The 26888-nt window shown below is 39.2% G+C and overlaps 1 protein-coding gene across 5 annotated transcripts in view; it reads right to left on the minus strand.

The window, feature by feature from the left end:
- Positions 1-26888, minus strand: part of CPQ (carboxypeptidase Q) — a 498122-nt gene that overhangs the window by 160949 nt on the left and 310285 nt on the right. For 3 of the 5 annotated variants that reach the window (XM_036830874.1, XM_036830876.1, XM_036830875.1), the window contains exons 6-7: positions 8688-8736; positions 7252-7363 (exon numbers count right to left, since the gene is read on the minus strand). In XM_036830874.1, the coding sequence (XP_036686769.1) occupies positions 7252-7363; positions 8688-8736 (161 nt within the window). The remainder of the gene's footprint in view (positions 1-7251; positions 7364-8687; positions 8737-26888) is intronic. The other 2 variants (XM_036830877.1, XM_036830878.1) reach the window with 1 other exon arrangement.

Below are 26888 nucleotides of genomic sequence, written 5' to 3' on the forward strand. Positions count from 1 at the left end.
AATCCTTATCTCCCAGGACCATTTAAAAAAATCCAGTTAACCATAAAGTTCCAGTCAGATGTTCATAATATATTTTCTTGTTTTTTTGTTTGCAGACCTTTGTTTTCAGGCACATTCACTGGAACAGAATTCATTCTAAGCTGAGCAGACCACAGCTTTTGCAAAAGGCAACATTAGCATGATGCAGCGAAGTGTGTAGGCGAAGAACACAGCATCCTTGGAAACCCCGTCACTTCCTCTTTGGTATATTTAGCTGGCTTGTCAGCCACATGGCAAATAAAATCTGCTTAGTAACTCCAAAACTGTGGTTCTTCAGGCTCTGTATAGCTGGAATCTCCCCACTCCACTTTCCTGCGTCTCCATTCTATTCATCCCACTTCCTTACAAGTTAAACGGATAGCCTACCCAGTATCTTTAGAAGAAGTCAATCCCATGCTTAAAATCTTCAACGGCTCCTACTGCCTATAGCACCAGCTCCGAAGTTCAGCTTCGTGTCCAATGCCCTTTACAAACTGACCCTCATCTGCTAAATTCTCACCACTCCTCACTCACCTATGGCTCTAGATTTACGGAAACATCCTCCACTCCTCAAACTATGTACTTTCATGAGCTCTAATTGTGTCCTTTCTTCTCCTGCTTCCCACCCATGTGAAGCTACTGATGCCTGACTGTGAGCTCTTTGATGGAAGGATCTGTGTCTTACCCATTTTATTTGCCGGACATGAAGCGGGAGTTCAATATTTATTATTGAAATAGGAGATCTCCTTGTGAGCCAAGTTGGACAATACTGTGATGATACAGTTCTAATGAGGTAGCCTACATTTTCGGGGCAGCCCTGCCCTGGACTTATACGGATCCCATTCTTGAGTGGAAAGAAATCCACTGGGGCACTATGGATACCATTATTAAGTCTTTCCCTAGCCATTCTTCTCCAGGATAAATAGGAGCAACTTTTAAAGCTTCCGTTTCCTTTACCAACACCACATTTCTTAACTTTCTAAGGCATACAGGCCAAATCAAAGCAGATGTCGGGGAGGAAGCTGAGCGTGCTATGGACAGAGGGGCCCCTGAGACCCTTCCTCTCACAGCGCTCATCTGCAACCTCTCCAGATTCTGTCAGACAGGAAGGAATGAATCGCGAGGCTGAACGCCACTGGGCCTGGGTCTCGTCTCCTTTTACACAGAAATGGTATATTTTAGCTACATGATAAAATAATAACAGCAATATTCATGTAGTCTAAGGCTTTGAAAGGATTACAGAATCTCCCCTACCATGTCCAAATTAAAATGTAGAACACATTCTAAGTGATTCATTTGTAGCAAATCTTACTTTATCTCATGACATATGTGGAAGAACAATCTACGCACAGTTTGTCTTTTTACACACACCAGTGGAAATGTCTATGTTAGCTGAATGAGATATAAAGATACAAAGTGTTTTGGTGAGACTTACAATGTGTTCAAACCTCAAGAAAAGGTCTCAGCAATTCCCAGCTGAAAAAATATGTATCTGCCACAGGTCTTAAGGTAAAGCCAGACACTACACACCTTGCCACTAGAGGAAATAACATATTTAAATAAAAAATGAGAAGATCATCCTCTAAAGACCATGAGAAGGAGCTAAAAATGCCCCCTGACTATAAACCTACTTTTAGAAGTTAGAAAAAAAAGAGAAAAAGCAAGCAAATTCTTAGTTTCTAATTCTTCCATTGTTCTAGGTATTTGCATCACTAAATATAATTATAAAAAGTCAAGACCAAAATTTGTTCGGAGAAAAAAGGCAAACAACCATCTACAAATCAAAATTCAAATTAATAAAAATAAAATTTAATGTTGGCGAACACATTTTTTTCTAAGACTTGAAACAAGTTAATTTCTTGGACAGTTCCAGAAGCAGACATATTATTTCCTAAAGGTATTGAGGTGATTTTAATAGGAAACCTTTCCCAGGGCTGTAAGACTCCTTTCTTGTGTTCACAAAATAATTGTGGAGGAAGAGCATCCAAAATGGGAGCAGGGAAGAGTTTGTGGAATGTTTTGAGATCAAAATTCCTTCTAGAAAAAATAAATCCTACCAAATTCTGGGGCATTTGGGGCCACAGGAAAACCTGGCAGAGAGAGCCTTTAGCATATGTCAGACATTTCCAATAATACTACATTTATCTTAATAAAATAGGCTCAGATAGTGCAGAAATGAAGTTATTTGTTGGGTAAAGTTTGCACTTGGGTGGGTACAGACGCTCTTCAGGAATATTCTTATAAGTAACATAAGAATAATCTCCACCATGCCAGTTAAGGAACCATTACATGGTTCTATCTTGTCAATATTCTGGCAACCGCAAGAGCCCAAAGACAGCCTAGAAAATCTAGAATGAAAATAAATCCAAGGCCATTTGTACCCAGTTCCATGAAGTATATACCTCAGCAAGCATTCTTGGATCCTTCCTCAATTCTGCCAACACCAGTAATGCCCCAGAGCAATGTTTCCCAAAGCACACTTGAGTCATGGAATCACTTTCCCAACAAATGTTTTTTGATGAATAAAGAAATTACCAAGAAGGAGTTTCCCAAACTTATTTGACCATAAGAGGAAGTCCTTTCTAATGGGATCTCCTTTCTACATCTGGGCTAGTCCCAAGTTGGCTTCACGCTCTATCTCTAGCTCTATCCGTTAGGTTTCTATTTCTTAGAAGTTTTTCATTTCCTTCACTCAGTTATTCTGGACTGGACTTCCTGAGACTTTTCCAAGGAAGGCTTGACCAGGGCCTGGGAGAAGAAAACCCTCTTCCTGGATGGATCCCCACCCCTAACAGGGAACCCACTGCATTAGAAATGGCTACATAAAGCTCTAACTACACCAAAGCCTTAGCATGCATTTGGCTGTGTTGCCTGGTGTACTTCTGGGCCTTGGTGACTCCTACATGACTCTTCCTACTTCCTACCTCTGGCTCTGTAGTTCCTGTTAACAGAGTGTTTATGGTGACGGCAAGACCAATAATTTTTTTTTTTTTTGGCTTTTGAGAGTTTTTTCTTAATTACTAAAATAACACATGCTTACTACACAAAAATCTAATATATATCAGGTAAAACGAGTATCTCCTGCAATTCCGCAAACCCTCTCTTCCCCCCCAATCCCATGACTGTTATTGTCAACAGTTTTCTCCTCATTTTTAACGGTACACAGGACTGGAAGCTCTATAATCTGCTGGGAATTCTTCATTGTGCCCCTTTTGCTTCAGGAAATTCTATTTATCTTTATAAAAGAAAGCTCAAATATCACTTTTGTGAAGGCGCCCTGACCCAGCCAAGCCATGCTGGTCGCTCCCTTTACCAGGTGCCTGAAGTAATCTGCACATATTTCAGTTAAAGAGCTTACAACAATTTCATTGCAATTTTTGAATTAAATGTCTCTCCTACTTCAAAGACTTCAAGGACCAGTCTCATTCCTCTTTGTTACAAGGCATCTGGCACACTGACATGCAATCAGTATACAGTAAATATTTGTTGAGTGAATGAGTGAAGAAATATATTAATAAAATATTTTTTCTAACACACAGACTTAAAGCTGCATAAAAATCATAGTCAAGATGCTCACATTTAAATTTCTCTAAAAAGATGTTTCACACATATCCAACATTTCAACAACCAGGTAGTACTGTTAATTATTTTTCCCGTTTGTTTAGGCCTGAAAACGTAAAATTCTAACTTCATGGAAAATGGTAAAGTTGGAAGAATTTGGGGATGGATGGTGGTTTATTATTCAAGTGCCAAATGAACATTTTCAAGCATAAGATCTTTGGCCATAGGCTTTGTCCACTGATACCAGAACATTCCAGGAAATGACATTTCAAATAAACACTTTCAAGTCCAGTAAACCACAAACACAAAAAAGTATTCAATGGCATTTCACAGCAAATAGCCTTCTGTTGACAGTTACTCAGGAATGACTGGTTATACTTGCAAAGCACAAATATCTCTTCTGTTAGATTAATTGAATATGGTTTTAGCTGATGGCTTGGGCAAAAGTGAATTTATAAAAGTAGTGAAAGAAGTGAATAAAGGAGAAAAGACATGAAGGATGAATCTTCGAACAATATTTCTAAATATCAGAAAGTCTCACTGGACCAACACTTCAAATTAACAAGCCCCACTGAGGGACTTTGACATGCATTCTGCATGACATATTGTCCAAGGAATAGCAGCCAAAAGGAGTCTCACTTTTCTTGGAAAAAGAGATTGCCATAGAGCTTTCATGTTTTACCAACTAAACAGTTTGGGGTCAATGTAATTAAGTAATATAACTATGAACCCATTTCTTGGCCTCTAGCCCAAAGTGCTATTTCTTATTCAAGTATATCATTAATTTTCATCTAGAAGGCATATGTGGCACGTTAGACCTAGTTCTTCATATTAAAACACGTACACAATCTACAAACAGAAATCCACAATCTAATTTTAATTTTAAAATTAAAGAGTAAGACTCAGCGGGTGCAATCATAGGATATGAGGTATAGCGCGGATTCTAGGCATTCAACTTAAGCAGGAAGTGGCCAGGAGAAATTTAGACTCTTGAAAATTTAGTATGAAAGTGGAAAATAGTGAAGGGGTCAGTGGATTTCCATCATACAAGAGATGGTGACTTAAATAGTAAAGGGAAAGGATATTTAGGGATACAATAGCAGCTGGCCCTAGAGTTACATCAGTACAATTAACATATTAAGTTAGGAGGCAAAGCAGGTGTGGGGTTTAAAAAAATATGGTACTGTCAGATCATGCTTATTAAATAATAAAAGTTAAAATTTATTGTGTATTTGGGTTGGGTTAGGCATTGTTTTAAGTACATTATGTGAATAGATTATTTAATTTTCAGAGCTACCTTATGAGATAGACCCAGGCAGTCTGGCTCCAGAGTGTTTTTTTAACAGTATGCCATGCTGCCTCTTAACACCTACTAAAGAAATATTAGTCTTTATTCTAGAGTTGAATTCATATGTTTACATAGGTTTTCAGAAATCTATAGGAGAGTTAAGTCCTGAATTGAAGGAGACTGATTACTAGCTATCAAAGGCAACTGAAGTCAGTATACTTTCAGAGCTGGAGAAAGATACTCAATTCACCTTTGCATGGTATTTGACATTTATTCATGCAATTGAATTCAACTCAATTAACAGTGATTTAGGGTCCCATGCTGAGTACTAAAGAAGTAAGATTCAAAGCATAGAGGAGACACAATTTTTATGCCAATCTAGAGCAGATAAAAATACTCTGGAAGCTAACAGCTGAACAGAGGTGAAGAAAACGAAGTCCAGAGAGTTCAAATGACCTGCCCGAGGCCAAAAAAGTAGTTTGTGGCACAGAGGGACCTAAAAATCTAATTGAGGTGGGTCCAGTTCTCTTTTTACACTACCACTCTGCCTCCTGTCAAGCTGGTTGGAACATCTGGGAATAAAATTAACTTCTAAAATAAATATCTGTGCCCTGTAAAGAGGAAACTGTTGGATATTTGCCTGCCTCATCTCTAGAACCCACTTCATTCTGGAATGAAGTTAAGGACAGAGAGAACAGATAGCCAAGGGAGTATTTTTTTTAAGGGAAGAGGAGGAGAGAATTCACAAATGGAGTCTCCCAGATCTCCCCTGAAGGAATGAGTGTTTTTCGGTTTTATTTGCTGGGCAATTTATCTCTCTCAAACCTTACCCAATTCTAAAAGCAGACTTGATATTATGTCTTTATCGATAACTATGTGTGTAGGTGCATACGTATGTCTTCAACTATATTCTAAGGGTCTTAAGAACAGAGGACATGCTTTAAACCTCTCTGTATGCCCAACTTTTACAAAATGCTTTCACATAGTAGGTGCTCAGTATGGAAATGATGTTAAAAGTATAAGTATATACAATGTAATGTTTCCAATTAGTTTGTTTCATTTTTTAAAAAACGACCCTGTATTCAGGTCTCCTAGAAAATTTTTAATAGCTTCTTTTAGTGGGTCAATTTTACGTGCCACTCTCTCCGCCCACAACCTGCTGGGGACATTTGGCAATGTCTGGAGACATTTTTGGTTGTCACAGCTTAGGGGCTGGGGGAGAAAGGTGTTACTGGCATCTAGCAGGTAGAGGTCAGGGATGCAGCTGAACATTCTACAGTGCACGGGACCCACCTCACAACAAAGAATTATCTGGCCCCAAGTGTCAATAATGCCAAGGCTGAGAGACACCGGCCTCTTTAGAAGTTACAAACATGCACAATCACCTCCCATTTCTCCATTTTTAAAACACAAGTAAGACATAAAGCAAAATGACACACTAAATATTTGCCTCGACCAAGACAATGTCAGTAGTCTAGCTAAAATGAACAATTATTTAATGGGCTGATTTAGGATTAGAAGGGTTCATTAAAAGCCAGAGGAAAAGCATGAATTTAAACACATGTGTACTTGAGTAAGCAATAGAATGCCTTCACCAAAAGGAATGTTCTGATCTTTACTACATCTGAAACCAAGGTTACTCCACAGTTACAATATAAAACGTTCTGCTGATGAGGCATTTTCAAAACCACCACTGGTCTGATTCAGACACGGAAGTCTCATTTCAGACTGTTTCATTATTTCTAACCTCGCTCAAAATCCACCTTTTGACCAGCACACAAAGAGGAAATGTATGTTTTTTGTTTGTAAATAGGGTCATCAAAATAAACTGTTTTCACAATTAGTCTTTCCTTTTGATGCCTGTCCCATGTCTAGGTTAACCTGGAAGGTCCAATTTTTCATCCTAGATTCCTTATTGTAGCCAAAAGAATCATTCCTTCAGGCCTACTTTGGCTCCTTGACTTCTATCATGGAAGGACGACTGCAGTAAAGCTATCCTAACAGCTTGATGATGTCTTTAAAGACAAACAAGGAAAAGGAAGTGGGGGAGCTGCTGATTTTTCTTTCCACTTGGTTATGGTTTCCTTACATAGTCTCTAGCTGATGTGGTGGCATTTGCTACAGTTTTATTTGCTTGTTCATTTTCCCCAGTGGCTGATCATATTTGATACTTTGGCTGCCTGGTGGACACTTGAATAAAAATTTCTTTCTTTAAGGGGACAAATTAGTTTTTTTCTGGAAATCAACTGACAAAAAACATATAGACCTCAGGAGGATCTTTAAACATTGCATAATAACTAATCTGTTGAGCATTTTGTGTGTTGAGTTAAACATGTCACCACTGACACTCTCACACATTGGTTAACGACTTACTGAATATTTACCAAGATCTTTAATAAGCGACAGTGCTTCCCATGATATAAAGGCTCCTCCACCATCATCCATCGCACCCTGCCCGACATCCCAGCTGTCCAGGTGTCCACTGACCAGTACAACCTAGAAAAAATGATAAAAAGAGAAAAAAAAATAAAACTAAGCAGAAATGATATCAAAGAAGAAGCAGTCACAGGCATTCCAAATACAGAAATGAAACTTTTATATTTTCTGTTTTTACTTCTTAAAAGATGTGTGTCATTACTAGTGGAAAACTTGGTATAGAGGTGTAAGGTCATCTTCATAGTAATAAAACTTCTCACCTTGTACTTCTCTTTATTAATATAATTTTGAATACTAAAGAAAAACGGTTTATTACTGACATGTTTGACAACTTTATTATATGGCTTAAAACCTAAATGACACAAAAATGGAGCTCAAAACTTCAACCATATTCTCAACTGTCCCAAATTCTAGCAAATAATAAACATGTGTTGAATTGAATTCAAATGAAAAAGTGAGAATAATTTATTTAATTATTGTGCTTTGTGTATTATAAATCACTCTGGTGTTGAATAAATAAGTATGCTGGAGTTACAAACTAGAGTCTAATTAAACAGAAGAACCCTTAAGAAATATCTCAATTTATGTGTTAAACAAATCTGTTGATTATATTATAAATTTTACATCACCATAGGTTTAAATTTTTTTCAAGAATCATTACTAATTCTCTCCAGGAAAATATAAAAAATATTTCAGTGAAACTAAATTTTATGGACATATTTTATTTTACTTATTTATTTTTTTGTTTTGTTTTAATTTTTATTTTTTTTAACATCTTTATTGGAGTATAATTGCTTTACATTGTTGTGTTAGTTGCTGCTGTATAACAAAGTGAATCAGTTATACGTATACATATATCCCCATATCCCCTCCCTCTTGCGTCTCCCTCCCACCCTCCCTATCCCACCCCTCTAGGTGGTCACAAAGCACTGAGCTGGTCTCCCTGTGCTATGCAGCTGCTTCCCACTAGCCATCTATTTTACATTTGGTAGTGTATATATGTCCATGCCACTCTCTCACTTTGTCTCAGCTTACCCTTTCCCCCTCCCTGTGTATGGACATATTTTAAACAAGTTAAAAACCAAGTAAAATGACGCTGGGTTAATAGGATATCCACATGGCAAGTATGTATCTTGATCTCTAGATCATGTAGTATACGAATATCAAGTCAGATGAATTACAAATTTAAATAAAGATGTTAGAGGAAAGCATAGAACAGCTTTGTCAACTTAGAGTAGGCAAAGATTTCTTAAACTGGACAAAAAAGTGCAAACCATAAAAGAAAAAATAATAAATTGGACTTTAAAAATATTAGGAATATTTGTTCATCAAAAGACTCCATTACAGGAATGAAAAGCCAACCCACAGAGGAGAAAATATTTACCATACATATTTTCAACAGAGGTCCCATATCCAGATTATATAAAGAACTCCTATGAAACAGTAACAAAAAGAGAGTCAAATGATAGAAAAATGGGCAAAAAACTTGAACAGACAATTCACAAAAAAAAGGATATATCAATACAAATTACTAATAATCATATTAAAAGTTGCTCAGGTTCATTATCATCAAGGAAATATAAATTAAACCACATTCAGTACATATCCACTGGAATAGCTAAAATGAAAAAGACAGAAAGTATTGGTGAGGAGGTGGAGCAACTGGAACTCTCATACATCAAGTGTGAGTATAAATACTTACAACCATTCTGGAAAACTGGCTTATCTACTAAATCTGAACATACACACACCCTAGGACCCAGCAATTCCACTCCCAGCTGCACTCCAACAGGAATGGATGCATATGAATGCTTTCACCAGAAGGGACGTACTAGAACGTTCAGAGAGTATTCATAATAACTCCCATCTCCCCCGCAAAGAAAACTACTCAAATGCCTGTCAACAGCAGAATGAATAGTGTGTTGTATTGATCAATGGAACGCTGCACGGCAGTGTGAATGAACAAATACAATACACAATAAATACACGAATCTCATAAACATAATGAAGAATGAAAGAAATAATGCATCGTGTATAATTCCATTTATGTGAGATAGAAAAACAAGCAAAACAGGAGAGTGGTTACCCATGGTAAGGAGGGGTAGTGACAGGACGAGGACACGAGTCGAGCTGCTGGGTGCTGGTCATGTTCTGTTTCCTGACCAGGTGCTGGTCACGTTCTTTTTTCTGGGTACTGGTTACACAGGTGCACTCAGTTGGTAAAACTTCATCTTGTTATACCCTTAGGATTTGTGCATGTTCTCTGAGAATATTACACTTCAATAAAAAAGCTTGGGCTTCCCTGGTGGCGCAGTGGTTGAGAGTCTGCCTGCTGATGCAGGGGACACGGGTTCGAGCCCTGGTCTGGGAGGATCCCACATGCCGCGGAGCGACTGGGCCCGTGAGCCACAACTACTGAGCCTGCGCGTCTGGAGCCTGTGCTCCGCAACAAGAGAGGCAGCGATAGTGAGAGGCCCGCGCACCGCGATGAAGAGTGGCCCCCACTTGCCGCAACTGGAGAAAGCCCTCGCACAGAAACGAAGACCCAACACAGCCAAAAATAAATAAATAAACTCCAATCTCTTAAAAAAAAAAAAGCTTAAAAAAACCAAGTTCAACAGATTGATTCTACGTACAGCATACCGTAAATAAATAAACCGAAGTTGAACAAATCTTGATGATTAACATGAAAATGCCCCAGGACTTCGGGAAAGCAGGATTTGGGGTTTAAAATATCAGGGTGACCCCTTGCACTGCCTCATTCCCTGAGCAGCTGCAGGATCTCCCACTGACTCTGTATACACAGGCAGACCCGGCTTACTATGACTTCATTGTAGTCATAAACAAGTACAATGCCCCAGACTAACAAATGGCCATGTAATGAACCCAAATAGATTGTTTCTACGGAAAAAAAAAAAAAAAAGAAAAAAACGTGTTGCAACAGCAGGAAATTCTGATTCAAAAAGTGGTGTAATCCCATGTGGGATGAACAAGTCAATTAGTCAACATTCTCACCACCCTCAGAACCATTTTCCCAATGAAGTTAAAGTTCCACTGGATAAAAAGTGTCAAAATCTGTTTTAATCAACTTTTTCTCAGATAACACATGAGTAATTAAATCAAGGCAGCTATTGTTTTTTTTTTTTTTTTTTTTAAACATCTTTATTGAAGTATAATTGCCTTACAATGGTGTGTTAGCTTCTGCTTTATAACAAAGTTAATCAGTTATACATATACAATATGTTCCCATATCTCTTCCCTCTTGGGTCTCCCTCCCTCCCACCCTCCCCATCCCACCCCTCTAGGTGGGCAGCTATTGTTTTAACCTTCAGACTTCCTTCAGAATAACTGAGGCTGTTTTACAATTATATTTCTTTATGTTTTCTGAAATATCTCTGTTCTCTAATCCAGAATTATTACTTAAACTAACAGTTAAAAGATGGAAATGGTTTGATGATAGGAAACTAAATGATATCCCATAGGATGAGGTCTTTGGCACAGTGATATGGAAGAGAGTTTGTTTTACTTTTTTTTTTTTTTACAAAAACAGAATATATTGGGGGTTACCATGGGATAGTAGTAATTTTAATATAAACTGATTTAAAGACTAGGTGATGACAAAAAGCTATTTCTAATTCAGTAGCATATTTAATGAACTTGAATTTTCCTAATGGTAAAGCTTCAACCTACACCTCGAAAATAGTAGTGCAGGAGGTCTCATTCAACAGGGTGTCTGGCTAGCATGCTTTAATGCAGCCTCACAAAGGATAACCCAGAAAAACATAACAAAAGGTCAGGCAGAAATGAACATTACTTGTAACATATTTGGATCTGATTTAAGCAAACAAAACAAAAACAGACAACTCAGACACACAGTAAACTCCAGATTTATGAAAAAAGATCATGTTATAAAAGATAAGGGAATGCACCGGTTCTGCTGCCAGATGTGCAGCCCCTAGAGCAATAGCATGGCCTAGAACCAACAGAGAAGTGGGGTGCCCCCTCATCTACCCTCCTTATGCGCTGCTCCCCGAGGCAGGCAGAGCACTGAACAATCCCCTGCCCTCCAGCTTCCATCTCACCACCATCTCTTCCAAATGCAGTAAAGAGTAAAAATTATTCAAACAGCAGCAAGAGCCAAGAGCAGCCACAACAAAACAAATAGGAAGGCAGAAAGGGAACCCTGATGCTCTGAAATACAGGGTTTGCTATTTGTGAGGCACACATGAGCCCTGACCACCAAAGGCTCAGGTCTTGGGGTGGGGGCGGACTTCTGCAGTAGGGCAGAGATGCACTGGATGACAGCCTGCGAGGATGAAGAATCAGACTGGCAGCGGCACAGAAACACCTGCAGGCCAGCTGTGGGTCTGAGAGCAAAGATACACTAAATCAAGGGTAGACAGAGAGCAGCCCAAGGACAAGCCCCCACTTCGTTGTTATTGGGGCATATGGAGATACTGAAGGCAAACAGATTTGCTTGATTAAAAGATAAATAAGAACACAATCGAAATGGGACATATGAAAAACATGGCAGAACAAGGGAAAGAGAACAGCATCAGAAGAAGTACATTCTTATGAAAACAAGCTAATGAAAGATCCTGGAGAAAACGTCATGGTCTTGGGCATTTATGCATGCATTTATTCAACAGCTTTTACTGAGTTTCTCTTATGTTCCAGAGATACAGAAATGGACAAAACAAGCAAATATTCTGCCTTAATGGAATTTATATCCTGGTGAGGGAGACGGGCAATAAATAAATATAATGTAATGGTAGTTTTAAGTATTATGAAGAAAAACAAGGCAGAGGACGGGAATAGAGAGGGTAGAGGTAGGGAGAGGAAAAATCAGTCAGCTTCCTCCTAAGGTGTAGATAGCCACAGGAGAATTCTGCCCCTACCCTAACAATAAGAGAAATCTGGATAATCTAGAAAAATCACAACTTTTTTAGGCCCATCAGAGATCTGATATTGTAATTCAACCAGAGGAACTGAATTGCAGAGGATAATGAGCTCATCAAAGGAGAGGTGGGACACATGAACTTTCTGCCTTTAGCAGCGACAGGAGGGAGAGGCCACAGTCATAAAGGCAAGAATGAAGACAACTGAAATGTTAACAGATTCTTAAAGGGCTGAGTGTGTGTTAACATGAGAGTTTAGAATCCCTGGGAACCTCCCATATAAGGGCTCTAGGTACCTATTTTCCAGATCTTTTCCACAAGCTTCCATCAGGGGCTCACAGGAAATAAAGAGCAGGGCAGAAGCCCTAAGAGAGCCCACCTCGTGGTGCAGGGATACATATGACCGGGTGCTGTCGGGAGCAGGCAGCAAATACACCGACTTCCGGGACCCTTCTCTCATACGAAGCCGAGGCCCTCTCCCCCTGGGGGAGAGGCAGAAAACTGTCCTGCAGGGCAGTACCAGGCAAAGGCTGGCGGCTACAGGAAAAAGGGTAGAAACTGCACTCCTACCCTGCACTGACACCTGTCTCCAGGCGAGGGCAGGAAACTTGCCCACGCCCAGAATTCTGCACTGATGTAAAGAGTTCTGCTGCCCCTGGGTAAGGGATGCAGTACACATCCCCATGACTCATGGCAGAGTTTGGCTTCCACAGGGGGAGGAGCAGAAACGCTGAGAAAGACCCACTCTTTATTTTTTTAATTAAAAAAAATTTTTTTTATACGAGTATAGTTGATTTACAATGTTGTTAGTTTCTACTGTACAGCAAAGTGAATCAGTATACATATACATATATCCACTCTTTTCTGGATTCTTTTCCCATATAGGCCATTACAGAGTACTGAGTAGAGTTCCCTGTGCTATACAGTAGGTCCTTACTAGTTATCTATTTTATATATAGTAGTGTGTATATGTCAATCCCAATCTCCCAGTTTACCCTCCTCCCCCCCACCTTCTGGTAACCATAAGTTTGTTCTTTACATCTGTGACTCTATTTTTGTTTTATAAATAAGTTTATTTGTACCATTTTTTTAGATTCCACATATAAGCGATATCATATGATATTTGTCTTTCTCTGTCTGACTTACTTCATTTAGTATGATAATCTCTAGGTCCATCCATGTTGCTGCAAATGGTATTAATTCATTTTTTTTATGGCTGAGTAATATCTCATTGTATGTATGTGCCACATCTTCTTTATCCATTCCTCTGTCAACAGACATTTAGGTTGCTTCCATGTCTTGGCTATCATAAACAGTGCTGCAATGAACATCGGGGTGCAGGTATTCTTTCAGATTATCGTTTTCTTCAAATATATGCCCAGGAGTGGGAATGCTGAATCAATATGGTAGTTGTATTTTTAGTTTTTTAAGGAACCTCCATACTGTTCTCCACAGTGGTTGTAACAATTTACATTCCCACCAACAGTATAGGAGGGTTCCCTTTTCTCCACACTCTCTCCAGCATTTATTGTTTGTAGACTTTTGGATGATGGTCATTCTGACCTTGTGAGGTAATACCTCATTGTAGTTTTGATTTGTATTTCTCTGATAATTAGTGATGTTGAGCATCTTTTTATGTGCTTTTTGGCCATGTCTTCTTTGGAGACATTTCTATTTAGATCTTCTGCCCATTTTTTGATTGGGTTGTTTGATTTTTGACATAGAGCTGCATGAGCTGTTTGTATATTTTGGAGATTAATCCCTTGTCGGTTGCTTCATTTGCAAATATTTTCTCCAATTCTGTGGGTTGTCTTTTCATTTTGTTTACGGTTTCCTTTGCTGTGCAGAAGCTTTTAAGTTTAAGTAGGTCCCATTTGTTTATTTTTGTTTTTATTTTCATTAAAGAATAGTCAAAGCAATCCAGAGAAAGAACAATGGAGCTGGAGGAATCAGCCTCCCTGACTTCAGACTATACTACAAAGTACCATAATCAAAACAGTATGGTACTGGCACAAAAACAGAAATATAGATCAATGGAACAGGATAGAAAGCCCAGAAATAAACTCACGCACCTATGGTCAACTAATCTATGACAAAGGAGGTGAGAATACACAATGGAGAAAAGACAGTCTCTTCAATAAGTGGTGCTGGGAAAACTGGACAGCTACATGTAGAAAAATTAAACTAGAACAATCTCTAACACCATACACAAAAAGAAACTCAAAATGGATCAAAGACCTAAATGTAAGGCTGGACACTATAAAACTCTTAGAGGAAGACATAGGCAGAACATTCTTTGAAATAAATCGCAGTCATATCTTTTTTGATCCACCTCCTAGAGTAATGAAAATAAAAACAAAAAATAAACAAATGAGAAAGCCCCACTCTTGAGCTCAGGCACATAAAGCCTGGCTAAGACTGAGGGGCAGAAGCACCAAGAAACCATCCTGTCCCTGCCAGGAGCCTCCAGTGAGAAACAAGCAGAGCAGTAACAGTTCATAGCCAAGGGAAGGGCAAGGGCACATAGAGACCCCTTCTGTGGTGCAGGCATACAGAGACTGCTGAAAGCTGAGGGTGAAGCAAGGCACTGGGAAAACTGCTCTGACAACCCAACCCCTACACTAAAAACAGACTAGCAGCAGCAGCCTGAAGTATGTGAGCACCAAAAGCAAGAATAGAAATGATACAATCCAAACCTAGCTCAACTCCAAATAGGTGGACTGTACCACCCTCACACTAATGGCTTGACAGAAGAGGCGTTCTCATTTTTGAACATGTACACTGTTCACCTCAGGCTCTACTGTTCTCTTACAGATGATATCCAGCTCCCAATAAAAAATTATGTGTTATAAAATAAGCAAGAAATAAAAAGAATTTTTATCAGGAAATAGAGTACTCAATAGAACCAGATCCAGATATAGCCCAGATATTTAAACAATCAGACAAAGACTTTTCTCAGAATTCACATAAAAGAAAAGAAATTATGAACAGCCGTCAAGCATTTGAAATGACCAAACTCATTATTGATCAGGGAAACGTAAATTAAATCCTCGATATCACTTTGCACCTATCTAATTGGTAAAAAGATTTTAATCTGAAAATATGAAGTCGTGGCAAGGATGCTGAGCAACAGGAATTCTCATCCACTGCTGGCAGGAGCAGGAAATTATTAAACTCATTTAGGAAAACAATTGGGCATATGCTTTTAGGATGACTACATCTCACAGCCTGACGATTCCACTTTAGGTGCAATTTAGAAGAATTCTGGCAGTTGGGCTCTTGGAGACATGTACCAAAATGGTCATATAGAAACAAGCATAAGGCCTCAAACTACAACCAACCCAAATGTCTATCAACAGTAACATGGGTAAACTATGGTACAGTCATACAATGGAATATGATAAAGTAGTTAAAATTACCTATAGCTACATATATAAATATGTATAAATGAATATAAAAACAGAAATATGAAAGAAAAAGCAAGAACAAATCACAAAAGAAATAGAAGAGTATGATTCCATAATATAAATTTCAAAATTCAGTGAGCTAAGTAATATAATCTTTAGCAATGCATACAGAGATGATAAAATCATGAAGAAAAAGCAAAGTAATGGTAAACCAAAATTAGGATATCATTTATATCAGATGGGGTTAGGGCAGAGAGGGGGAAATCATCATAGAGGGGCACACAGCAGGTTTCTAAGGCACTGGTAGCATTCTATCTCTGAAACTGAGTGAGAACACATGTAACTTTTTCATTCTTCTTTAGATTGTAGATACATGCTAAACTCTTTTGAATGAATGCTATATTAAACAATAGCAAGAGTTACCAAAGATAGTTTTTTAAGTGAGTTCAAACAAACATTAAAGGTCAGATTTATCTCATTCTATTTCAACAGTTGCAAAGCAAAGAAAAATATGGAAAATGTCTACATTTACTTAAAATCATAATTTTGTTACTAAAACATGAAAAAGGTTGTATCTCTTCCTAAAAACGAACTAGAGAGAAAATATAATTGTAAAATCTAAAATAGTTGTATCTAGCAGCATAATGAAAGCTATTGCAATATAACAGCTCAATGGTCCCCAAAGGCCCACGTTAACTAGAAGTTATAGATATGTAGCAGATAAAACAGTCATCCCTCCCTCAATATATTCAGAGTGTTTGGTTCCAGGGCTCCCCAGCAAATACCAAAATCTATGGATGTTCAAGTCCCTTACATAAAATGGTGTAGTATATGCATTTAACATATGCACAAACTCTCATATATTTTAAATCATCTCTAGATTATTTATAATGCCTAGTACAATGTAAATGCTATGTAAATAGTTGCTGGCTTGCAATAAATTCAAGTGTGGCTTTTTGGAACTTTCTGGAATTTTTTTCCAAATGTTTTCAATCTGCAGTTGGTTGATTCTGTGAAGGTGAAACCCACAGACTCAGAGGGCCAATTGTACTAATAAAGGGCTAGTATTGGTTCATCCTTACCTTCTCAGCATGCCTAGCTTTTCACAGTCTGAATTTTAAATTGTGAGTTGCATATGTATTTATCTAACCTGACCAAGTTCTTGTTGATCAATCTTCAATAAACAAGATGCTCACTTCCTCTGAAGCATGCTTCATCTTATAAATGTCTTGCTCAATCATAAACCAGAAACACAACTACCTGGTGGTTTTATTTTTTGCTTTTGTGATGTTTTGTTTTGGTTGCAGCTGCTTCATTCTTTTTGCCTCATTTTATTTGGTTTATTTTAAGAGCTAGCAGGAGTGAGATGTGGAGATCGCCTTCCTCCCCACAAATACATCAGAAATACATCTACATGTGGAACAACTCCTACAGAACAGCTACTGAATGCTGGCAGAAGACCTCAGACTTCCCAAAAGGCAAGAAACTCCCCACGTACCTGGGTAGGGCAAAAGAAAAAAGAAAAAACAGACAAAAGAATAGGGACAGGAGCTGCACCACTGGGAGGGAGCTGTGAAGGAGGAAAGGTTTCCACACACTAGGAAGCCCCTTCACTGGCAGAGACAGGGGATGGGCACCAGGGGAAAGCTTCAGAGCCACAGAAGAGAGCGCAGGAACAGGGGTGCAGAGGGCAAAGCGGAGAGATTCCCGCACAGAGGATCGGAACCAACCAGCACTCACCAGCCCGAGAGGCTTGTCTGCTCACCCACCAGGGTGGGTGGGGGCTGGGAGCTGAGGCTCAGGCTTCGGAGGTCAGATCCAAGGAAGAGGACTGGGGTTCGCTGTGTGAACACAGCCTGAAGGGGGCTAGCGCACCACAGCTAGCCAGGAGGGAATCCGGGAAAAAGTCTGGACCTGAGTAAGAGGCAAGAGACCATTATTTTGGGGTGTGCAAGGAGAGGGGATTCAGAGCACCACCTAAACGAGCTCCAGAGATGGGTGCGAGGTGCGGCTATCAGCGCGGACCCCAGAGACGGGCATGAGACGCTAAGGCTGCTGCTGCTGCCACCAAGAAGCCTGTGTGCGAGCACAGGTCACTCTCCACACCTCCCTTCCCAGGAGCCTGTGCAGCCCACCACTGCCAGGGTCCCGTGATCCTGGAACAACTTCCCCAGGAGAACACATGGCATGCCTCAGGCTGGTTCAATGTCACACCGGCCTCTGCTGCCGCAGGCTCACCCTGCCTTCCGTAGCCCTCCCTCCCCCCGGCCTGAGTGAGCCAGAGCCCCCTAATCAGCTCCTCCTTTAACCCCGTCCTGTCGGAGTGAAGAACAGATGCCCTCAGGCGACCTACACGCAGAGGCGGGGAAAAATCCAAAGCTGAACCCCAGGAGCTGTGCGAACAAAGAAGAGAAAGGGAAATCTCTCCCAGCAGCCTCGGGAGCAGCGGATTAAATCTCCACAATCAACTTGATGTACCCTGCATCTGTGGAATACCTGAATAGACAACAAATCATCCCAAAATTGAGGCGGTAGACTTTGGGAGCAATGATATACATACATTTTTTTCCCTTTTTCTCTTTTTGTGAGTGTGTATGTGTATGATTCTTTGTGTGATTCTGTCTGTATAGCTTTGCTTTTACCAATTGTCCTAGGGTTCTGTCTGTCCGTTTTTTGTTTTGTTTTGTTTTTTTAGTATAGTTTCTACCGCTTGTTATCATTGGTGGATTTGTTTTTTGGTTTGGTTGCTCTCTTCTTTCTTTTTTTCTCTTTTTTATTACTTTTTAATTATGTTATTTTTAAAAATTATTTTTTATTTTAATAACTTTTTCTTTCTTCCTTCCTTCCTTCCTTCCTTTCTTTCTTTTTCTCTCTCTTTTCTTCTGAGCCGTGTGGCTGACAGAGTCTTAATGCTCTGGTGGGGTGTGAGGCCAGTGCCTCTGATGGGGAAGAGCCGAGTTCAGGACACTGGTCCACCAGAGACCTCCCAGTTACATGTAATATCAAACAGCAAAAGCTCTCCCAGAGATCTCCATCTCAACGCTAAGACCCAGCTCCACTCAACAACCAGCAAGCTACAGCGCTGGACACCCTATGCCAAACAATTAGCAAGACAGGAACACAGCCCCACTCATTAGCAAAGAGGCTGCCAAAATCATAATAAGGTCACAGACACACCAAAACACAACATTGGATATGGTCCTGCCCACCAAGAAGACAATATCCAGCCTCATCCTCCAGAACACAAGCACCAGTCCCCTCCACCAGGAAGCCTACACAACCCACTGAATCAACCTCACCCACTGGGGGTAGACACCAAAAACAAAGGGAACTACGAACCTGCAACCTGTGAACGGAGACCCCAAACACAGTAGGTTAAGCAAAATGAGAAGACAGAGAAACACACAGCATATGAAGGAGCAAGGTAAAAACCCACTAGACCAAACAAATGAAGAGGAAATAGGCAGTCTACATGAAAAAGAATTCACAGTAATGATAGTAAAGATGATCCAAAATCTGGGAAACAGAATGGAAAAAATAAAAGAAATGTTTAACAAGGACCTAGAAGAACTAAAAAGCAAACAAACAATGACGAAAAACACAATAAATGAAATTAAAAATTCTCTAGAAGGAATCAATAACAGAACACTGAGGCAGAAAAACGGATGCATGACCTGAAAGATAAAGCAGTGGAAATAACTAGTGCAGATCAGAATAAAGAAAAAAGAATGAAAAGGATTGAGGACAGTCTCAGAGACCTCTGGGACAATATGAAACGCACCAACATTCGAATTATAGGGGTCCCAGAAGAAGAAGAGAAAAAGAAAGGAAATGAGAAAATATTTGAAGAGATTACAGTTGAAAACTTCCCTAAGTGGGAAAGGAAAGAGTTAATCAAGTCCAGGAGGGGCAGAGAGTCCTATACAGGATAAAACCAAGGAGAAACACACCAAGACACATGTTAATCAAACTATCAAAAATTAGAAACAAAGAAAAAATATTAAAAGCAGCAAGGGAAAAACAACAAATAACATACAAGGGAATCCCCATAAGGTTAACAGCTGATCTTTCAGCAGAAACTCTGCAAGCCAGAAGGGAGTGGCAGGACTTATTTAAAGTGATGAAAGGGGAAAACCTACAACCAAGATGACTCTACCCAGCAAGGATCTCATCCAGATTCGATGCAGAAATTAAAACGTTTACAGAGAAGCAAAAGCTAAGAGAATTCAGCACCACCACACCACCTTTTTTTTTTTTTTAAAGTATTTGTTTTTATTTATTTATTTATGGCTGTGTTGGGTCTTCGTTTCTGTGCAAGGGCTTTCTCTACTTGTGGCAAGCGGGGGCCACTCTTCATCGCGGTGTGCGGGCCTCTCACTATCACGGCCTCTCTTGTTGCGGAGCACAGGCTCCAGACACGCAGGCTCAGTAATTGTGGCTCACGGGCCCAGCCGCTCCGCGGCATGTGGGATCTTCCCAGACCAGGGCTCGAACCCATGTCCCGTGCATTGGCAGGCAGATTCTCAACCACCGTGCCACCAGGGAAGCCCCCCACCACACCACCTTTACAACATATGCTAAAGGAACTTCTCTAGCCAGGAAACACAAGAGAAGGAAAAGAGCTACAAAAACAAACCCAAAACAATTAAGAAAATGGTAATAGGAACATACATATCAACATTACCTTAAATGTAAATGGATTATATGCTCCAACCAAAAGACATAGACTGGCTGAACGGACACAGAAGAACAGACCCGTATATATGCTGTCTACAAGAGACCCACTTCAGACCTAGGGACTCATACAGACTGAAAGTGAGGGGATAGAAAAAGATATTCCACGCAAATGGAAATCAAAGAAAGCTGGAGTAGCAATTCTCATATCAGACAAAATAGACTTTAAAATAAAGACTATTTCAAGAGACAAAGAAGGACACTACATAACGATCAAGTGATCAATCCAAGAAGAAGATATAACAACTGTAAATATTTATGCACCCAACATAGGAGCACCTCAATACATAAAGCAAACGCTAACACCATAAAAGGGGAAATCGACACTAACACAATCATAGTAGGGGACTTTAACACCCCACTTTCACCAATGGACAGATCATCCAAAATGAAAATAAATTAGGAAACACAAGCTTTAAATGATACATTAAACAAGATAGATTTCATTGATATTTATAGGTCATTCCATACAAAAACAACAGAATACACTTTCTTCTTAAGTGCTCATGGAAAATTCTGCAGGATAGATCATATCTTGGGTCACAAATCAAGCCTTGGTAAATTTAAGAAATTTGAAATCGTATCAAGTATCTTTTCTGACCACAATGCTATGAGACTAGATATCAATTACAGGAAAAAAATCTGTAAAAAATACAAATACATGGAAGGTAAACAATAAACTACTAAATAACCAAGAGATCACTGAAGAAATCAAAGAGGAAATCAAAAAATACTTAGAAACAAATGACAATGAAAACTTGACGACCCAAAACCTATGGGATGCAGCAAAAGCAGTTCTAAGAGGGACGTTTATAGCAATACAATCCTACCTCAAGAAAGAAGAAACATCTCAAATAAACAACCTAACCTACACCTAAAGCAATTAGAGAAAGAAGAACAACAAAAAAAAAAACCCCAATGTTAGCAGAAGGAAAGAAATCATAAAGATCAGATCAGAAATAAATGAAAAAGAAATGAAGGAAACAATAGCAAAGATCAATAAAACTAAAAGGTGGTTCTTTGAGAAGATACACAAAATTGATAAACCATTAGCCAGATGCATCAAGAAAAAAAGGGAGAAGACTCAAATCAATAGAATTAGAAATGGAAAAGGAGAAGTAACAACTGACACTGCAGAAATAAAAAGGATCATGAGAGATTACTACAAGTAACTATATGTCAATAAAATGGACAACTTGGAAAACACGGACACATTTTTAGAAAAGCACAACCTTCCGAGACTGAATGAGGAAGAAATAGAAAACATAAACAGACCAATCAGAAGCACTGATATTGAGACTCTGATTAAAAATCTTTCAACAAACAAAAGCCCAGGACCAGATGGCTTCACAGGAGAATTCTTTCAAACATTTAGAGAAGAGCTAACACCTATCCTTCTCAAACTCTTCCAAAATATAGCAGAGGGAGGAACACTCCCAAACTCATTATACAAGGCCACCATCACCCTGATACCAAAACCAGACAAAGAGGTCACAAAGAAACTACAGGCCAATATCACTGATAAACATAGATGCAAAAATCCTCAACAAAATACTAGCAAACAGAATCCAACAGCACATTAAAAGGCTCATGCACCATGATAAAGTGGGGTTTATCCCAGGAATGCAAAGATTCTTCAATATATGCAAATCAATCAAAGTGATACACCATATTAACAAATTGAAGGATAAAAACTATATGATCATCACAATAGATGCAGAAAAAGCTTTCAACAAAATTCAACACCCATTTATGATAAAAACCCTGCAGAAAGTAAGCATAGAGGGAACGTACCTCAATATAACAAAGGCCATATATGACAAACCCAGAGTCAACATCGTTCTCAATGGTGAAAAACTGAAACCATTTCCACTAAGATCAGGAACAAGACAAGGTTGCCCACTCTCACCACTATTATTCAACATAGTTTTGGAAGTGTTAGCCACAGCAATCAGAGAAGAAAAAGAAATAGAAGGAATCAAAATCAGGAAAGAAGAAGTAAAGCTGTCACAGTTTGCAGATGACATGATACTATACATAGAGAATCCTAAAGATGCTACCAGAAAACTACTAGAGCTAATCAATGAATCTGGTAAAGTAGCAGGATACAAAATTAATACACAGACATCTCTTGCATTCCTATACACTAATGATGAAAAATCTGAAAGAGAAATTAAGGAAACATTCCTATTTACCACTGCAACAGAAAGAATAAAATACCTAGGAATAAACCTACCTAAGGAGACAAAAGACCTGTATGCAGAAAACTATAAGACACTGATGAAAGAAATTAAAAATGATACAAACAGATGGAGAGATATACCATGCTCTTGGATTGGAAGAATCAACATTGTGAAAATGATTCTACTACCCAAAGCAATCTACAGATTCAATGCAATCCCTAAAGCTACCAGTGGCATTTTTCACAGAACTAGAACAATAAATTTCACAATTTGTATGGAAACACAAAAGACCACGTACAGCCAAAGCAATCTTGAGAAAGAAAAATGGAGCTGGAGGAATCAGGCTCCTGGACTTCAGACTATACTACAAAGCTACAGTAATCAAGACAGTATGATACTGGCACAAAAACAGAAATATAGTTCAATGGAACAGGATAGAAAGCCCAGAGATAAACCCACGCACATATGGTCACCTTATCTTTGATAAAAGGTGCAAGAATACACAATGGAGAAAATACAGCCTCTTCAATAAGTGGTGCTGGGAAAACTGGACAGCTACATGTAAAAGAATGAAATTAGAACACTCCCTAACACCATACAAAAAAATAACCTCAAAATGTATTAAAGACTTAAATGTAAGGCCAGACACTATCAAACTCTTAGAGGAAAACATAGGCAGAACACTCTATGACATAAATCACAGCAAGATCCTTTTTGACCCAGCTCCTAGAGAAATGGAAATAAAAACAAAAATAAACAAATGGGACCTAATGAAACTTAAAAGCTTTTGCACAGCAAAGGAAACCATAAACAAGATGAAAAGACAACCCTCAGAATGGGAGAAAATATTTGCAAATGAAGTAACTGACAAAGGATTAATCTCCAAAATTTATAAGCAGCTCATGCAGCTCAATATCAAAAAAACAAACAGCCCAATCCAAAAATGGGCAGAAGACCTAAATAGACATTTCTCTAAAAAAGATATACAGATAGTCAACAAACACATGAAAGAATGCTCAACATCTCTAATTATTAGAGAAATGCAAATCAAAACTACAGTGAGGTATCACCTCACACCAGTCAGAATGGCCATCATCAAAAAATGTACAAACAATAAATGCTGGAGAGGGTGTGGAGAAAAGGGAACCCTCTTGCACTGTTGGTGGGAATATAAATTGATACAGCCACTATGGAGAACAGTATGGAGGTTCCTTAAAAAACTAAAAATAGAACTACCATACGACCCAGCAATCCCACTACTGGGCATATACCCTGAGAAAACCATAATTCAAAAAGAGTCATGTACCACAATGTTCATTGCAGCTCTATTTACAATAGCCAGGACATGGAAGCAACCTAAGTGTCCATCGACAGATGAATGGATAAAGAAGATGTGGCACATATATACAATGGAATATTACTCAGCCATAAAAAAAGAATGAAATTGAGTTATTTGTAGTGAGGTGGATGGACCTAGAGTCTGTCATACAGAGTGAAGTAAGTTAGAAAGAGAAAAACAAATACCGTGTGCTAACACATATATATGGAATCTAAAAAAAAAAAAAAAAAATGGTTATGAAGTACCTAGGGGCCGGACAGGAATAAAGACACAGATATAGGGAATGGACTTGAGGACATGGGTAGGGGGAAGGGGAAGCTGGGACGAAGTGAGAGAGTGGCATGGACTAATGGACTAATACATACTACCAAATGTAAAAGAGCTAGTGGAAAGCAGCCGCATAGCACAGGGAGATCAGCTCGGTGCTCTGTGTCCACCTAGAGAGATGGGATAGGGAGGGTGGGAGGCAGACGCAAGAGGGAGGAGATATGGGGATATATGTATATGTATACCTGATTCACTTTTTCATAAAGCAGAAACTAACACACTACTATAAAGCAATTATACTCCAATAAAGATGTTTAAAAAAAAAGAAAAGAGCTAGCAGGGAGCAGTATTAGGTCTACAGAGTTCAAGACCTAATGCATTTCCAGACATAGGAAATCCCCGATCAAATTTTCAACAATAAAATTCATTAAATAGTTGAAAAATATGACCTACAAAAAGAGGAGGAAAAATCTCTCATTATTTAGCCTAGAGAAGAAGTCAAAAAGTGATCTCATAATGGACTTCAGCTGTGACGGGGCCCTTCTGTGGCAGATATGAGCAGCAGAAGATAAGGCATAGGAACCAGGTTTTGGCTGCAGCAGTGAGCATTAGGGGTCATATAAACGATCAGGAATTTTCTGATGGAAGGCTTTTGTAGGAGTTTAAAAAATGGTTAACAGGGGAAAGGTTATGGAAAATTCCATTCCTTGGAGGGTTTCTAAAATAGAACACATTCTTAGGTCTTAGAAGGAAAGCTAACAGAGAAGGAATAAATAAAAATCTTTCAAGGTTCCATCTAGTCCAATATTCTATGACAGTTTTCAAGAATTCTTCTTTTATTCAAACCACTTTAAAGGGGGAAATTGTCCTTTGAAAAGTCTCCATAACCTCAACAGACTTTTCTCTGAGTATATCCTAGATCTTCCCACAATTTAGAATCTAAACACAGGTGGACGGGCACTTCTTAAGAAATTTGTTTCACGATTCCTGTCAGAGACAAAGCCTTGGCTTCCAGAGGGCAGTTGCCGAATGCATCATGCTATTGCCTAGAACAGACAAAAGGGGACATGTTTGAACAAATATCATCCTCACCACGACCAGAGTAGGTGGTCTACAGAATACAGCTGGGCTCCTGACACACAGGGTGTTCAGAGACAGCACAGCAAACATCTGAGCTCCTCTTGAATTGGTTTCTTATTATCAAGCCTTATTTACTGAAGCTGTTGGGTGTTGATAGCTTGTGGGATACATGCTTGTTTCACAAGAAAATGGGCCATCTGTCTAAATGCTCACGCATCACAAAGCTGCTCCTGAAAGGGGCTGTTTCCACTCCTAGAGGGCCCCCCTACTTGTGCAGGGCACTCAGATTGGCTTCATAAAGGGAAGATCATGCCTAATCCTGGTTGAATTCTCTGAGCACATTACTGCACTGATATCAGAGAAAAAAACAAGAAGGGCCTAATTTATCTGTGACTCACAAAAACCAAGCCTCTGGTAGATTTAGAAAATGTGGTTGCAGTGTATTTGAGGCAACTGGTTTTTATCCAGAAGTCATGACTGGTTGCAACTGGAGATGACATTCTTTTAAGTGAAAGAACTATTCTCCTGCATGCCTTCTCCTTTGGTCTAAGCAACCACAGGATAAGCTGTCTCACTTAAGAGGATGAGAGGAGTAGAAAAGTTGACTTACAACATCGTACTTGAACTTCCTCAGGGGAGGAGAGGGAGACAGAGAGTTTAGGCAACTTCTATCTCAATAATGACCATCTTTCCCGTGGTCGAATCCAATGGTACAGTGTCCAGCTAGAACTTCGTTTTTCTTACAACCATTCACTCACCACTATATTCCAGGATTCTGTTACGCGTGGTGTGTAGGATTAAAAAAAAAAGAACAGAGGCGTGTGGCACTCTGATATTCTACAGACTCTTTCATGGTTCAACTTAGACAAGTTCATAGAGGTAGCATCACTCTTTCATTATAGAAAGTGGAGGCTAAGATGCTTCCTACTTAAAGAAACTTTTTTAACCTTTTTTTTTTTTTTGGCCCTTTAGATTTATAAGCTAAAAGATTCTTCTTGTCCCCTAATGGTTTCTAAAATCCCAGAAGCCTATGCAGCTTAGAGTACTGTTTTTGATGCTTGTTTGTCTATTGATTGTGGAAACTTTCTCAATTATTGAACCTTCTCTGATCGTCTGAACATTCTCTACAGAAGTCAGTCTGCAAGATCAGCTGAAAGCCTCAGTCTATAAAATACTCTGCAGGCTCCAGTTCTGAGCCATGAGAAAAAACTAAACAACAGGCCAGGATTTACCTATTCAAATGAGTGTTGTCATTCTGAAAAGCACAGTCCCTGGGAGGCTATACAATAATTCCTTCTCTACCACCAGTTCCCATAAAGAGAAAGCCAAATTAGCATGGATTAGTATATCGATTTACTTCTGTCTAGTTTTTCCTTAATAGAAAGAAATTTAGTCTGAGGATGGGGGATTTTTAGTTACTTTAATTGTGATGATTAGGAAAGGAAGGAAAGGAGGAAGGAAGGATGGAAGGAAGGGAGGGAGGAAAGAAGGAATGAATTAAAGAAGGAAGGAGAGGGGGAGAGGAAAGGACAGAGGAAGAGAAGGAAGCAAAATGGTGACAAGCACAAAAGAGAAGGTGAAGTAGAGAACAGATTAGAAGGGAAGTGGATGGCAAAGAAGCTTTCAGAAAGGCAGAGGAAGAAAAGAGAAAGTAAACCCAGGTCAAGATGTGAACCC

The sequence above is a fragment of the Balaenoptera musculus genome, chromosome 17 (genome assembly GCF_009873245.2).
Source record: "Balaenoptera musculus isolate JJ_BM4_2016_0621 chromosome 17, mBalMus1.pri.v3, whole genome shotgun sequence".
NCBI lineage: Eukaryota > Metazoa > Chordata > Mammalia > Artiodactyla > Balaenopteridae > Balaenoptera > Balaenoptera musculus.